At 42.4% G+C, this 13,646-nt stretch overlaps 1 protein-coding gene across 1 annotated transcript in view; it reads right to left on the bottom strand.

Moving 5' to 3' along the window:
- Positions 1–4,679, bottom strand: part of LOC307264256 (growth factor receptor-bound protein 10-like) — a 53,704-nt gene extending 49,025 nt beyond the window's left edge. The window contains exons 1-2 of the mRNA XM_080045601.1: positions 4,592–4,679; positions 1,939–2,046 (exon numbers count right to left, since the gene is read on the bottom strand). Coding sequence (XP_079901727.1) covers positions 1,939–1,989 — 51 coding nt within the window. The 5' untranslated portion in view covers positions 1,990–2,046; positions 4,592–4,679. The remainder of the gene's footprint in view (positions 1–1,938; positions 2,047–4,591) is intronic.
- Between the last annotated feature and the right edge of the window lie 8,967 nt (positions 4,680–13,646).

Consider the following 13,646-nt stretch of genomic DNA (forward strand, 5'->3'; position numbering starts at 1 on the left):
GCACACACACACTTTTCTCCCTCAAACTATAAAACTCTGTTTTTTCACCGCTAGATGCAGGGTGGAGGAATGTTGCTTTCTATGGGGATTCTATTCACTATTCACTGCCGTCTAACTGGTCCAAAACCTTTTCCTGGAAAGCTAATGTGGACCCATCCAACTTCACGTCAGCTCAACAGGGGCTCTGCGGTCCCACGGTTTTTGGGTTAGCAGCAGAGAGCTGCATTTTTGTGCCCCCACTCAGAGGAACAAGGCAGCTGAGGCTACGTCACCTCCACCGTCCCATTGGTGAGACGTCACGCCATCAATGCTGTGCTTTCAGGCCTGTCACACAACAAAGCCCACAGCTTGTTATTGTTGTTTGATTAGCGCTCTATTTATAGACCTTCCACAACGTTCTTTAGCCAAATTCTTTAGGTTTCTGGAGGGTTGGATAGGAGAAAGTCCAAGGGGAGAAACAAAGGGCTCATTCTGCAGTTGGAGTTGGACAGCGGAAGCGGGTCTGTTGTGTGGCAATATTTCACCTCACCAAGCCAGCCGGGAGTCATTCACTGGGAAGCAAGACTCAGAAAGTCACTTTACACATGCAGACACAGAGAAAGAGAGAGGGAGAGAGAGAGAGAGAGCCTTAACCATAGCCCACACCTAAACCCTCTTACCAAAACGGACACCCGACAGTTCTACGAAAAGGCTTTTAGTATTTTACAGCTCATAGTTTTTTTTTCTAGCCCACAAATTCACTGTTTGGTTAACAGCGTTCGATAAGTCGCTGTCGGCAGCTGCTTTTTAGTGAAAATCTCTGGTAACATTAAACCCGGTGTGCCCTAGCAGAAGCTCTGCACCAACAAATGACAGACGGCCCAAATGAGCTTGTGTTACTACTGGAGTGGCTAGTAAAGGAAAAGGGGCCTTTAGCAGCTAACCAGTGCTTCTCAAATGGTGGGGCGCACCATTTTTTATTTATTTTTATTTTATTTTATTTTTTTTAAAGTGCTAGCAAGCGTGATGTGTGCTTGTGTATGGTCATATCCGTGCGAAAGGCCGCGATTTGCAGTAAATAAATGTCCACATGTGTCTCCAAGTGTCTCTGTAGGCTATTTAAAAAGAAATCAAGCAAGTAGACTAATAATAACATAATGGATTATTGGTTATCGCATCACAGAAGGCCTATTGGCCTATAATAATAAAAAAACACCACCTTAACTATGTTTACAGTTTAAAAATGTTTTGAATGAAATGCAAACCTCAGTGAATCATTTGCTCTTGTTTCTCTGTCCTGAGATTCACACAGACTGAGCAGTCTTGTTTAAATGTTACAAATTGAGCTAATAAACTGAATTTTTTTGCTGCAGAAGTTATCTCAGCAAATTTTTGTTATCTAATTTGATAATAAGGTGAATGTATGCAGAATGCTCGTGCCAGAAACTCATACAGTGGTTTTGTACAGATAAATAAATAAATATTAGCAGGTTCTCAATAGTATTTCAATTTAGGGGGGGGGGCATGACAGAAAATGATTGAGAACCACTGAGCTAAACAACAGCATATGTTTCAGGTTGGAGGGGCTAAAAGCTGAGCTAAAAGAGAGGGCAACTTGGATTGTTCTTCTTAGATCTTTATTTTATTTTTTAATTTAAAATGTTTGTACAACTTGGATCCTATTTTTAGATGCTGATGTGAGCCGAAGAGCATGCTTTAGCATTAGCATGTACACAGGAGAGTGTTATCTACTTAAAATACAGGTGAATGTTGGGCAGATGTTTGTTTTTCACATACTTGGCAAAATGTCAAAAAGTTTGGATTTGTGTCTAACCAAAAAACAAATGTACGATAGCATAAGAAAACTCTTGTTGGTTTACTTCCCCTGTAGTGTAACATTACTGTAATATAGGTTAATTTGCTAGCATACCACACCAAACACACATGCAAAGTATTTACCTGGTAGTTTGAGTGATGTAAGAAGTAGTCAGGGCATCCCGCTAAGGCCATGGTGTTCCTTCAGTTTTCCCTCTTGAGGGAATGACTCCCACTGTTCCCACCAGCACCCTGAACACGATAAGACAAAACAAAGAATGTCAAAACAGAATGAATGAAAAAGAAGGTGAAAGCACCTACCGACAAAATGGACTAAACGAGACAAAACACAAAAACTTGAAAAATGGACCTGGAAATTGACCTAACAAGCGATAAGTAAAAAAGTGAATCGCCCAAACAAAAGTGGATTAACTAAATAAACTAACCGTCACAGGTGAGTGTTGTGATCTGCACCAAGCATTTTGTTAAAAAAAATGCATCCAGTTAAGATGCCTGAAGACAAAACCCCTACACCCCCCCCCCCTCTGCTAAAGAGAAAACAAAGCCAGCATGTGCAAATGAATGTGTATGAACATGTGCACACTGAATCCAATGTAAACACAGCCATTGTGTAAGACACACACACACACACAAACACAGTAAGTTTCCAAACAAAGCGTGGGGCTTAAGACTAAATAAGAAACCCTCCCCAAGCTAGAAACACAAGAGCACTCACCACCTGCAGACTGAAAGGGGGGAAGAGGGAGACAGCCTTTCAGACAGGTTTTGAAATAAGAGTCTGCTCTTGCCACTGCAATGTGCAGCATAAACTGCTCGAGGCAGGGTTAAAGTATGTGTGTGTGTGTGTGTGTGTGTGTGTGTGTGTGTGTGTGTGTGTGTGTGTGTGTGTGTGTGTGTGTGTGTGTGTTTTTGCTGCATTGCTGTATAGGACATTTTTGATGAAGGTGGTCTTCAACAGCTTCAAAAAGAAGAAATCAATCATTCAACTTGCAGTTACACCTCAAGCTTCATTCCGACCACATAAACATGTCCCCTGGGCCCACATTGTTTCATTTTTGGAATCATATTTCTATCTCCATTCGATTTTTATGGGTTTCTTGGCTAGGAAATCCCATCCTCGCCTGTTGGTGGGAATCCCAGAACAGCATCAAAATCTAATGGACTGTTCCTTTCAGGAACTGGGATCTGCCCACCTACTTCCACAGAAAGCTGCAAAATCAGTTCAGAGAGGTCCAGCTCATAAAACCTGGTTTTTCTTCTCAAGTCAAGAGAAGAAGGAGTGCTCCACACAGCAAGAAATTACTTCCAAAAAAGCAATCTCGGCCTACACACACACAAACACACACACTGAACTCTACACTAAATAGCTTGTCTCTCACTCTTAAACTCTGCTGGTTTCTCTTCACTTTCTCTCCCAGCACGGCTCCATTGTACAGGTCATTACATAACAGATATCAGATGGTTAAAAAAATATCGCCTCCTCCTCCTCCTCCTCCTCCTCCTCCTCGTCCTCTCTTCTCCCCCTCACTCTCCTTTCACCCCACTAATTACTGTTCCACCGGGACTCTAGCTATCTTTAGGTCGCTCTGCTGACTGAGAAGCTGCTGTCTAAATTGTGCGTGCGCAGTTGCACACCCTTGTGAAAAAGGCAGCCCTCTCCTGCTGCTGATAATTGCACACTTTTTTTTGTGGTGTTTCAAACAATTAAAACGGCTGGCCAAAAGGGCAAGCGGGGCTGATCCTACGTGTGGCTAATAAGCCTGAAAGCAAAGCCAAAGCTCCAACTGCTTGACATTTGCTGACATTTATGGTTCCTCCTGCAGAGAGAGGGAGTAATTCACCTTTACTGGTCATAAGGGGACATCTAGAGAATAAAAACCAGGCAGGGAGCAACTTAATAATGCCACACGTATGTGTGTGTATGTGTGTGTGTGTATGTGTGTGTGGGTGTGTGTGTGTGTGTGTGGTACACTCCTTTGTCCAACAGCTACATCTTTCAAAGTAGGCCTACATGCGAGCTCAGATGCTAAAATGTAGTGAATTATGGGATGTTTTTAGTGATTATGAATTTATATTTATTTATATGTACAACAATGTTATCCTGCCAGTGACAGCCTCTATTGGTTTACCACCCATCTGCACCTCACAGAGAGTAAGTGCACCATTCAGAGCCTCTTATAGGCCTTACAATGTTACCTGATCCTAAACAGACCAGTAGTCTTCTTTATGCACCAGGAAGGAAGGAGGAAGCTTGCATAGATTAGCAATTACATTCACAGTCACAGCTAATGGAGCTATATGACAGAGCAGCACTAATAGTTTAGCCGAGGAATAGTGGAAGATCAGTAGCTGTTGGTTCTGTTAAAGTGAGGCGATGAAACAGTCAGACAGTGATGGAGCATCTCCACTGACTGCTATGTTGAGTTGATGTGTCGTACCTCCCCTCCCACCCAACCCCCAACAATCACCAAAACTGTCACAGTATATGCAATGATCTCGTGTTAGAAAAGGACTTTGTGCTCCTATTGGTGATCAACCACATGTTTACTTCCATAGATGCTTCCTGTTTATATCCTTTAAATGTCCATCTATGCATGGCCTATGTCGCTTGCAGTGGTTAGACAAGCGATAACATAAGTGCATTGACTTATGAAAAAGCATGTGCATCCGCGCGCATTGGGCTGGCAGTGAAGCTGCCAAAGGCAGAATGTTTGACACCGAGTTAAACCAAATGCCTACTATACCGAGTTTACAAACAAGTAACCGAAGTGCTTACGGTAGTCAAGAGGGCAGGACGCAGCTCAAGAATGGTGTCTGGGACGCACGACGGAGCAGCAGCCGGCGCGCCTTGACTATCCTCGTCCGGATCTCCACGCAAAATGCCTCCCCCAACTCTGTCCGCCGCTCTGTTGTCTTCACCTTGTCCCCTACCCCTATGTAACCCTCCCACCCCTACCCCGAAGTGCTTTCCTTTCACACGTACACACACGTAAGCACACACATACACACGCACACGTGCGCTGCACTCAACCTGCACTTTCTCGACCAGCTGACTATTCTCGCGCTCCTTGCACACACGCGCTGCCTTACACACACGCTCACGCAGCAAAAAAACACACACACACACACACACACACACACACACACACACACACACACACACACACACACACACACACGACAACCACATACACGGTACTCCTCTCTGAAGGAAACCTCCTCTCTAACTTCGCCCCGCCCCTATCACGACAGCACACTGCAAGAAATCCTTTTTTTCCTTTTTTTCTTTTAACAAATGTCATGTTTCTTGCAGTGTGTTCAAGACCTGCGGTTAACCCTTAAATAAAAGGGAGGCCTTCATTCTGGGAGAACAGTGACACAGTCATTAATGTCATCCATCCATCTGGTGTCACTCACTGCAGGTGTAGGCTACAGTATGTGCTTGCAGCATGTTTTCCTCGCTGTGTCAAATCTCGTCACACTCTCGCCAGCAAACTAGAAAGCAACTGCAAGCTCGTAGAGGCATATTACAGCAATAGCATAACATTGGGAAAAAAGGAAAAGGTAAATATCGTACTACTGACTACCATAAACAGACTCTAATTGGATATTCAAAACTACCAGAACAGCATCTGGCAGTAAAAAAGGAGAGAATTGATTACACCGTAACCTCACTTTTGTGGAATGTGGACCCCAAATACCTAATAATACTGGGCTGTGGGCAGGATATTAGAGAGAGTATCCCCCCCCCCCCAATATCGTCACTGTACTGGTACACACACGAGCCCAAGGCAACGTGTTTCGTGAAGCTGCATCAGCTTTTTCAGGGAAGAGTCTGCCCTGTAAATCAGGTCAAAGTTAGAGGCTTACTCCAGGGTCAGTGGCTCCACGTAGGCTTTTGTTTACAAAACTTACACCAGGAAAACTAGAAAAAAATGATGTAGCTTAGTATCAAACCCTGTAACCATCACATGGGAGTGTTTATACTCAATACAGGACTTGGCAGAACATCTCAGACATCTGTAGCACTTCCAATGCATTTGCACTCATTAAAAGTACTGGCTGTGATAACATATCATATTCAACATTTAAATCAGATTGTGATGGGTTATATTACCCTGTTAACAGCAGAGGAAGCAGAGGGTATCCTCATTCCGAATCCTCACTCATATGAGCAGGGGATACATGCTAAGAAGACCTTTGCACTTTCTACAGTTTTACACAGTTTACATCACCATATTTCAGCAAGACGAAAAATTGGTTGGAACATATGGATGAATAGCAAACAAGTGGACATGGTGTAGAATACGTTTGAAAGGTTTCTAAAGACATTTTGATACTGGATTGTATGGGGTTGTGTTCAACTCGATGACAGCAGGGTTGCCCTTTCTGTACACTTGATCCTTCTTGACTTAGCCATATGACAGAGTTAGTAATTGCTGTTCCATCATACCATTTCCAACATTTTTCAGATGGTTCCAGTTCTTCATCTCCACATAATGTGTTTGCCAATATGTGATTCAATTTTTGACACCATTTTGTGGACCAGACACAGCCAATGGACGTTTTTCCCAACAACCAAATGGGTTGTGTATGACACACTGGCATTTGTAGGGTACTGTATCACCATCATCACGATTAATCAGAGACAGAAACTAGTCCAGTTCTTTTTTTTAAAGGCCTTTTCACTATTGTTCCTGGCTTTATAATCGTACAGGTCAAGAGGACAAGAGATGGAGTCTATTTGTCCTTCATCTTTGAGGGTGCCATGGTGGCCACCTCAGGGCCCAGATAATATTGACATTGTAAACGACTCAAACAAGATGTCTTTGTATTTTTTTTTTACATCACTGAATACCACACCACCAGCTGAGCTTCAAGGAGGACCAGAGCATGACACAGAACATGTGTATTTGAACCAATGTTCGCTACAATGTTGGAATGTTTGGAACATTCTGAGGACTGTGGAAGCCAATTTTATATTGATTAGTGTAATTCTACTCTTGTCTCTACATTCATTATTTGATCATTTTATGAAATGTATTTCCTCTCATATTGACTGCTGATGTATCTTGTCTGGAGTTTCTATTATTAAACTATTACTATTACTATTAAATCAGTCTGATTGGGCTGACACCCTAGGTGTGGGCCATCCTGGAAGCTCCCAGATTCAGATTAGCATTGATGTCATCAAGAACCAAACTTGAATGTTCCATTGTTATTCTACCTATCTGACCATGTCAACCATTCTGTATAAAGCAGCTCATTTTGTGTATACAACTCAGACAAGACCCTGGCATTGCTCTGAGTAGGATGCTCTGGTCTTCTCTCCTGCATGAATGCTGACCATAATCATCTGTATTGTCTTTTGAAACTAAGTAAAGATTTGTTTTCATATTGGACTATAGTGAAGTTTTCTTCAACCAAAAAAACTTCTTCCACAGGACACAGACGGATAAAGAGAAGTAAATTATGCAACTAGAATACTTTCGCACACAGTGATCAAATGCAGTCGGTAACGGAATTCATTGCAACAGGTTTTGACTATACTAAATGTAATAGCTCCCAATCTCCAACAGTGAGTTGCAACCCGGTAACTGTAAACTTTGTACACCTTCATCCTTGAGAGTCAACCTTGATGAATTATGCCTAAAATGTCACGTAAGAAAATTCATCCCCCTCTGGCAACATTAAACAGCTGACTAAACAAACACTCACGCACACACACACACACACATACACATACTGTTACAGTACTGTTTTTAGGAGAGTTGAAGCAGGCAACTGGATCTTCTTAGTTATGCTCGGGTAACAAATCACAGATTACAAACAATGATTTACTTTGGTTTCAAGCATGAAAAAAACGTTATCTTGAGGACATACAGTATACAGTAAAAAAGGGCCCAAAAAAGGCCCATATCTTGAAAGAGTGCAGTATATAGCAAGATATAATTCAATGTAAGCTGTTGTTGCTGTTAGTGCATTGTGTGTATGTGTCTTTGTATACTGTAGTGACAAAAATTAAAAAAGATTTAAAAAAGATATATGCTAGGCCTATATAGTTGAATCTGGTAGAAACCAAAGGGCAGGCTTTTAAGAGATGAAAACTACCACTTCAAAGCACAGTGCCTTCTAGGAAAGCCAACAAACTTTAAAGGCCTGGCTTGGTCCGATGACCGGCGAGTCCCACTGCTCTGTTTATTTGCATTGGTAGGTTATGCGTAATAAAGTTACGCAATCGGCAAGAGAAACATCTTGATGCTTCCCACTGAAATGGGTCAGCCGCACACACACGAGGACATGCACAGTGTTTTGAAAACACAGCAGAAGCGTGGCTGTTACAGAAAAAAATCTTCTGACCTTCATTGGGAAATAGTTTGGCATCCTAGATGTGGTGGATTCTGAGTCTCTCAAAGCCTTGGGAGGTAAACTCAGACACACACAAACCCAGCACACCACTATTGACCACCAGCATGGGATTAATTGTCTCCAGTTGTAAATACAGTGTACAGTATGTTCACATTGGGATACATAATAGGCAAAAGAGTGAAAGCAAAGCACTATCCCATCTATGGGTTTTGATGTGTGAGACAATTTAAAGGCCGTAAGTGGTTGAGTCACAAACTCGGGTTGCTGTTCCCATTTTAGAACCTGCGAGTGCACAAGGAGTAAACAAAACAACAAAACAGAGTCCAGTAACATGGAACTGGGTCAATCTGACATTCTGTGTGTGTGTGTGTGTGTGTGTGTGTGTGTGTGTGTGTGTGTGTGTGTGTGTGTGTGTGTGTGTGTGTGTGTGTGATCTCTTCCAGGGTACAACGTGTGCTTTCACGGCATGTTTACTGGGTGATTCATTTTGTGTGTCTGTGGTTGGGTGGTCTGAGGGCTGTTGTTGACAGCCTTCTGTTTAATATTGATGTTCATCTCCGAGCTGGAATGCCACCACTTCTCCAAACATAATATCATACAGAGGTGTAGGCTTGTTTAGTTGTATTCCTTCCAGCGGTGGAAGAAGATAGCCTGGCTCCGCCCGCCTACCTACTTCCGCTCAATTTTCATTTCACTTCAGTAGTCAGTCTGAGTGTGCGGTGTATTCATGGGTTCCTGCTCAGGCAGATTTCTGCAGGTCCAATCAGCGAACAGAGCGAGTGGCTGAGAACGATGACGTCGAAGTCGCGCTCCAGTTTCAGTTGAATGCTGCGTTCCTTTATACTCGGAAATCGGAAATTTCCGATTTGGTAGTTCCGAGTTCTGACCTGTCTGTGTTCCAGTGCATCTGCTCGGGAAAGTATGGATGCCTACAACCTTTCTCATCCAAATAACTAAACGTTAGGCTCTAGCAAGTTACCGTTGCCAGGTACGGTAGATCCATAGACTACAATATGTAGTGAAGTCGGAAATTTCCGAGTTCCCTGTACAACTGAAACGCACCGCCACAAACCGGCTCATGACATACGTCTGCCCAAACGTGATGCGATTGGTTGGCTAATCCAGAGTAGCACTGGGCAGATCCAATAGTTTTAAACTTCAACAGACACCCGCCTCCAAGTGAGTGAACGTTTGCCAATTACAGCACTTCCAGACCTTCTGTACAAATGAAATGAAGTACGATGGTCTGGTAGCACCAGGCTAGGAAGAAGAGGCTCATAGAACAAAACCTTGCATGAAGGGGAGCCTATCTATGTTCCCACAGCCCAATGGTCCCACATTTCAAGTTATACAGTACTGTGCAAAAGTTTTAGGCAGGTGTGGAAAAAATGCAGTAAACTAAGAATGCTTTCAGAAACATAAATAATAAATTACTATTTTTTATCTATGCTAAGTGAGCGAACAAGGTAGTTATACTGGATAAGCAATGTCTCTCCCAGACAAAGATTTCAAAGCAGACTGAGGTTTCAAAATGTGCTGCTCTTTTGACAAAGCACAGAGAAACGGGCAACGTTGAGGATCGTAGACGCAGCGGTCGGCCAAGGAAACGTAAAGCAACCGATGACAAACACATCAAGCTTATTTACCTTTCGGAATCGGAAGATGTCCAACAGTGCCATCAGCTCAGAACTGGCAGAACCCAGTGGGGGCCAAGGTACACCCATCTACTGTCCGGACAAGTCTGGTCAGAAGTGGTCTTCATGGAGGGTTGCAGCCAAAAAGCCACACCTCTGACGTGGAAACAAGGTCAAGCAACTCAACTATGCACGAAAACATAGGAACTGGGGCGCAAAAAAAAGGCAGCAGGTGCTCTGGACTGATGAGCCAAAATTTGAAATATTTGACTGTAGTGGTACAATAATGAGTGTCTGCAGGCAATAGTGAAGCATGGTGGAGGTTCCTTGCAAGTTTCTGCAAATGGAGTTGAAGATTTGGTCAGGATTACTGGTGTCCTCAATGCTGAGAACAGTAGATGGATGTACCTGGGTCCCACTGGTTTCTGACAGTTCTGAGCTGAAGGCACTGCTGGATTTAGATGTATCTTCTGTTCATTCACTGCATTTTGTTAATTTAAAAAAATAAACTATTAAAACAGTTTTTGAAAACATTCTTAGGGGCACTTTACACGACAACACGAAACGGTGCATACGCGAACATATTCTTGCGGATGCACTATATCATTTACATGAAAACAGCAAACGCAGGCATGAAACCGCAGGTTTTTGAGGATTTTTTGGAAAACACAACGGTTTTGGTTTCTTGTAAACACCGAAACCATTTTCCCTGGTAACGCTGACGTCTCGGCTCCAACCTCACACGTGCGTAGTCTATAGCATTTGCTGTCAAAATACCCACAAGCGAGTTATAAAGTTAGAAGACAACATGCACGGTGTCTCCACGGCACCATCACTGTGATCAGCGGAGAGTGTCGTGCAGGGCTAAAATATAGGCTAACACTCGCCAGTTTAGTCTAAGCGATTACCGTAGTAAGTTATTGAGTACACCCGCCACTTTGGCTGGGGAAAGATTTGTGCTCTGCCGGTTTTTCTAGCAAAATAAACGTGTGTCACTTCAATATGCCAGGGACACGGCTCTCTCTATATTAAAAAACACTATCAGCGCGCAGCGGTTAAGTTAGGCTACTGTTCAACAAAGGAAGCATTAAGGCTACGGCTTCACAGAAAAAGCATTTCACTGGCTAAACATTAATAGCATTTCACTGGACACACGTGAGTTGACTTTTATTTTGAAGTATCCCTAACAGGAAGGTAGCCGCTCACGAAGCCCCTTCACTATCAGCATGTCTTCTGTTTTTACAGTAGGCCTACTGTAATAAAGAAACGTATGACTGTGTCTTGGTTTCCCTTCTATTCTAACCTCTCGCTGCCCCTTTATCCTAACCCTAATGCCATGCCTGAACCTCATCGCCATGACATCACAATGACCCTGCATGGAGGTATAATTAGGTAGGATTAGTTTTACTTGGGGGCATAGATAGTAAATAATATGGATGTAGCATCCGGGCTGACCTCAGTTATTCACACGGCATCCAATAATCCTGGTTTGTGCGCGTTGCCATTTTGTGAGGGGGAGGGAGATAGCCGACGTATACCTCCGAGGCAAAGTGAGGGACAACGGGCGGAGAGCTGTCACTCAAGAGATCGCGCCAATACATTTTAACCTTCGATAAAATAAAAACTAGCGTGGTCCGAAAAAATTCACCCCCCTCATTGTTGTCATGGAGATATGACCTAAACATACAGACTAAAATGGTTTTGTGGCCCAGGCTGTAAATAGGTTTAATAAGACTTTGAAAACGGCCTATCTAACAAGTGAGTCAAAGAAAATCTGCTCGGTCTTGGCACCACCCCCCTAGTGGCACTTCCGGTTACTACAGTTGTGGTCACTTCCTTATTGGATGCTGGTAAAAATCGCTGAGGTTGGGGCTTGCTTGGGGGTCATCCCTATGTTCCCACATCCCATTGGTCTCGACCCTGTATTGGCTTATAAAATATCTGCACAATTTATACTATTTCAAGTCATGTATATTAAATTAAAACTCATATGCAATATTTTTTTAAATGTGCATAGGCCTACATTATTTGTATACGCTACTGACGTTATCTGGACAAAGTCCTTTACACTTTTACGGCTGGTTGTAAAATATTGCTTGCAGAGGTTATAATTTCAAGTATCATTAACCCCTTAACATCTTGGTAATCATCATATTTAAATTAGGAACACAAAACATTGTCGTTTCTGTCGTTTAGGTAAGTAAAGTTTTTTATATATTTATCTCAAATTCAGGAATGAACAAGGAATGACTCTTCTTGTAGGAAAGGAATTGTATTTGCTTCAAAAATTTTTATTTTTTTTGAGGCATTTCAGAGAAAGATGTATCAGTTTAGGAAACTTTTGGCTGAATGAATTTAATACTGAGGAAGTTGACAGATTATTTTGACTTGTTGTGAAAGACTTAATCAAGATTTTTGACCTACATTATGACTCACGATGAACATTATTTTCAGCATGTGCTCCTTGAAGTGCTGTGTGTGTGTGTGTGTGTGTGTGTGTGTGTGTGTGTGTGTGTGTGTGTGTGTGTGTGTGTCAGAAATGTGTGTCAGAAAAGTCGCTTAGAGTGAGTCAGGAGATCAAAGTCGAAGCTGTAGATTAATCTTCATACCAGGAGCTTTTCCACTAATAGCAGAACATTCTTTTCATTCTGGCTGCTTAGTACGTCAGAGCCACTGAGCCTCCCCACCAGTCACACCAACACATGGACCTCAAACCAGACCTCTGGAAAAGTGCATTTAACCTCAGCTAGAAAATACTGTACGTCTGCGATGGAGACTACATATTAAAAGGGAAAAGTTTGATATTTAGCACTCAAACCTAAACCCCACATTTTAGAAAGCAATGGTTTGTCTTTTTTTTAAAGAGAGTTTACTATGATTAGCGTGATGCATTTACTACCTTTAAAGCTATAGTTTGCAACTGTTTCATATAAATGAATGTCGGTTACATTCAAGCCAATTGCCAAACAAATTGACACAAAGTTGATTAAGCTCCATCAGCTCCACAAAAATCTCTGTATTTCTCAGTATGGCAGCGTTTATAAACTGGTGTCACCCTAGAAGTGCCCAAGAAATGTTTCAGTTGTTGATTCTTCTGCTGAGATTAAACCTGGACATACAGCAGAAGGTATATCAAATCCATGACCGATCACCAAAGGCTTACGTCATGTAGATGCGCAGACACTGGGGAAATTGGTGGAAGCCATAGAGGATCTAGGCAGTAACTGACAGCTTCAGAAAACACACAAGTTATCCAAAGTCGATAAATATTTTCCGCAAGATTTGATGCTCTATCTATGGTCAATTCTTTGGTGGGAAATATTAAAACAATTAGGTTTTGTATATGTTTAACTGTGAATTGTAACCTAGGTTTGTTTATGATATGTTGTTTTTGATTGACAGGGTCGGCTGCACCCAGGCTCCATCAGAATGGGAAAAGTTTGACTCTTGTATCAGTAAGTGCTTAATATGATGGTAAGTGCTAGGCCATGGGTCAAATGCAGTGTTGGTAGGTCAAAAGTCCCGAGTCAAGTCCTACTTCCAAAATTTGTATTTCCACTCAGTCCATTCAACCAGATTTGATGCCATTGTAAATTCAAACTGACTGACAAGCCATGAGCTAACACAGGCTAAAAATGTTGTGCTTGAATAATGCTTCTTTCTATGTTAGTTCATAGTACATCTATGACGACAGAATGAATAATGGACGTTCCACCGAGGTCTGAGTGAAATCAGTCATTGGCGTCAATGGGTCAAGAGTTGTAAATCTTGGGGGATGCTTGTGGTGTAGTGGTTAGAGCGTCCCCCTGGAGGCTTATGGTTTGCAGC

This window comes from Ammodytes marinus (genome assembly GCF_949987685.1).
Source record: "Ammodytes marinus genome assembly, chromosome: 17".
Classification (NCBI taxonomy): Eukaryota; Metazoa; Chordata; class Actinopteri; order Uranoscopiformes; family Ammodytidae; genus Ammodytes; species Ammodytes marinus.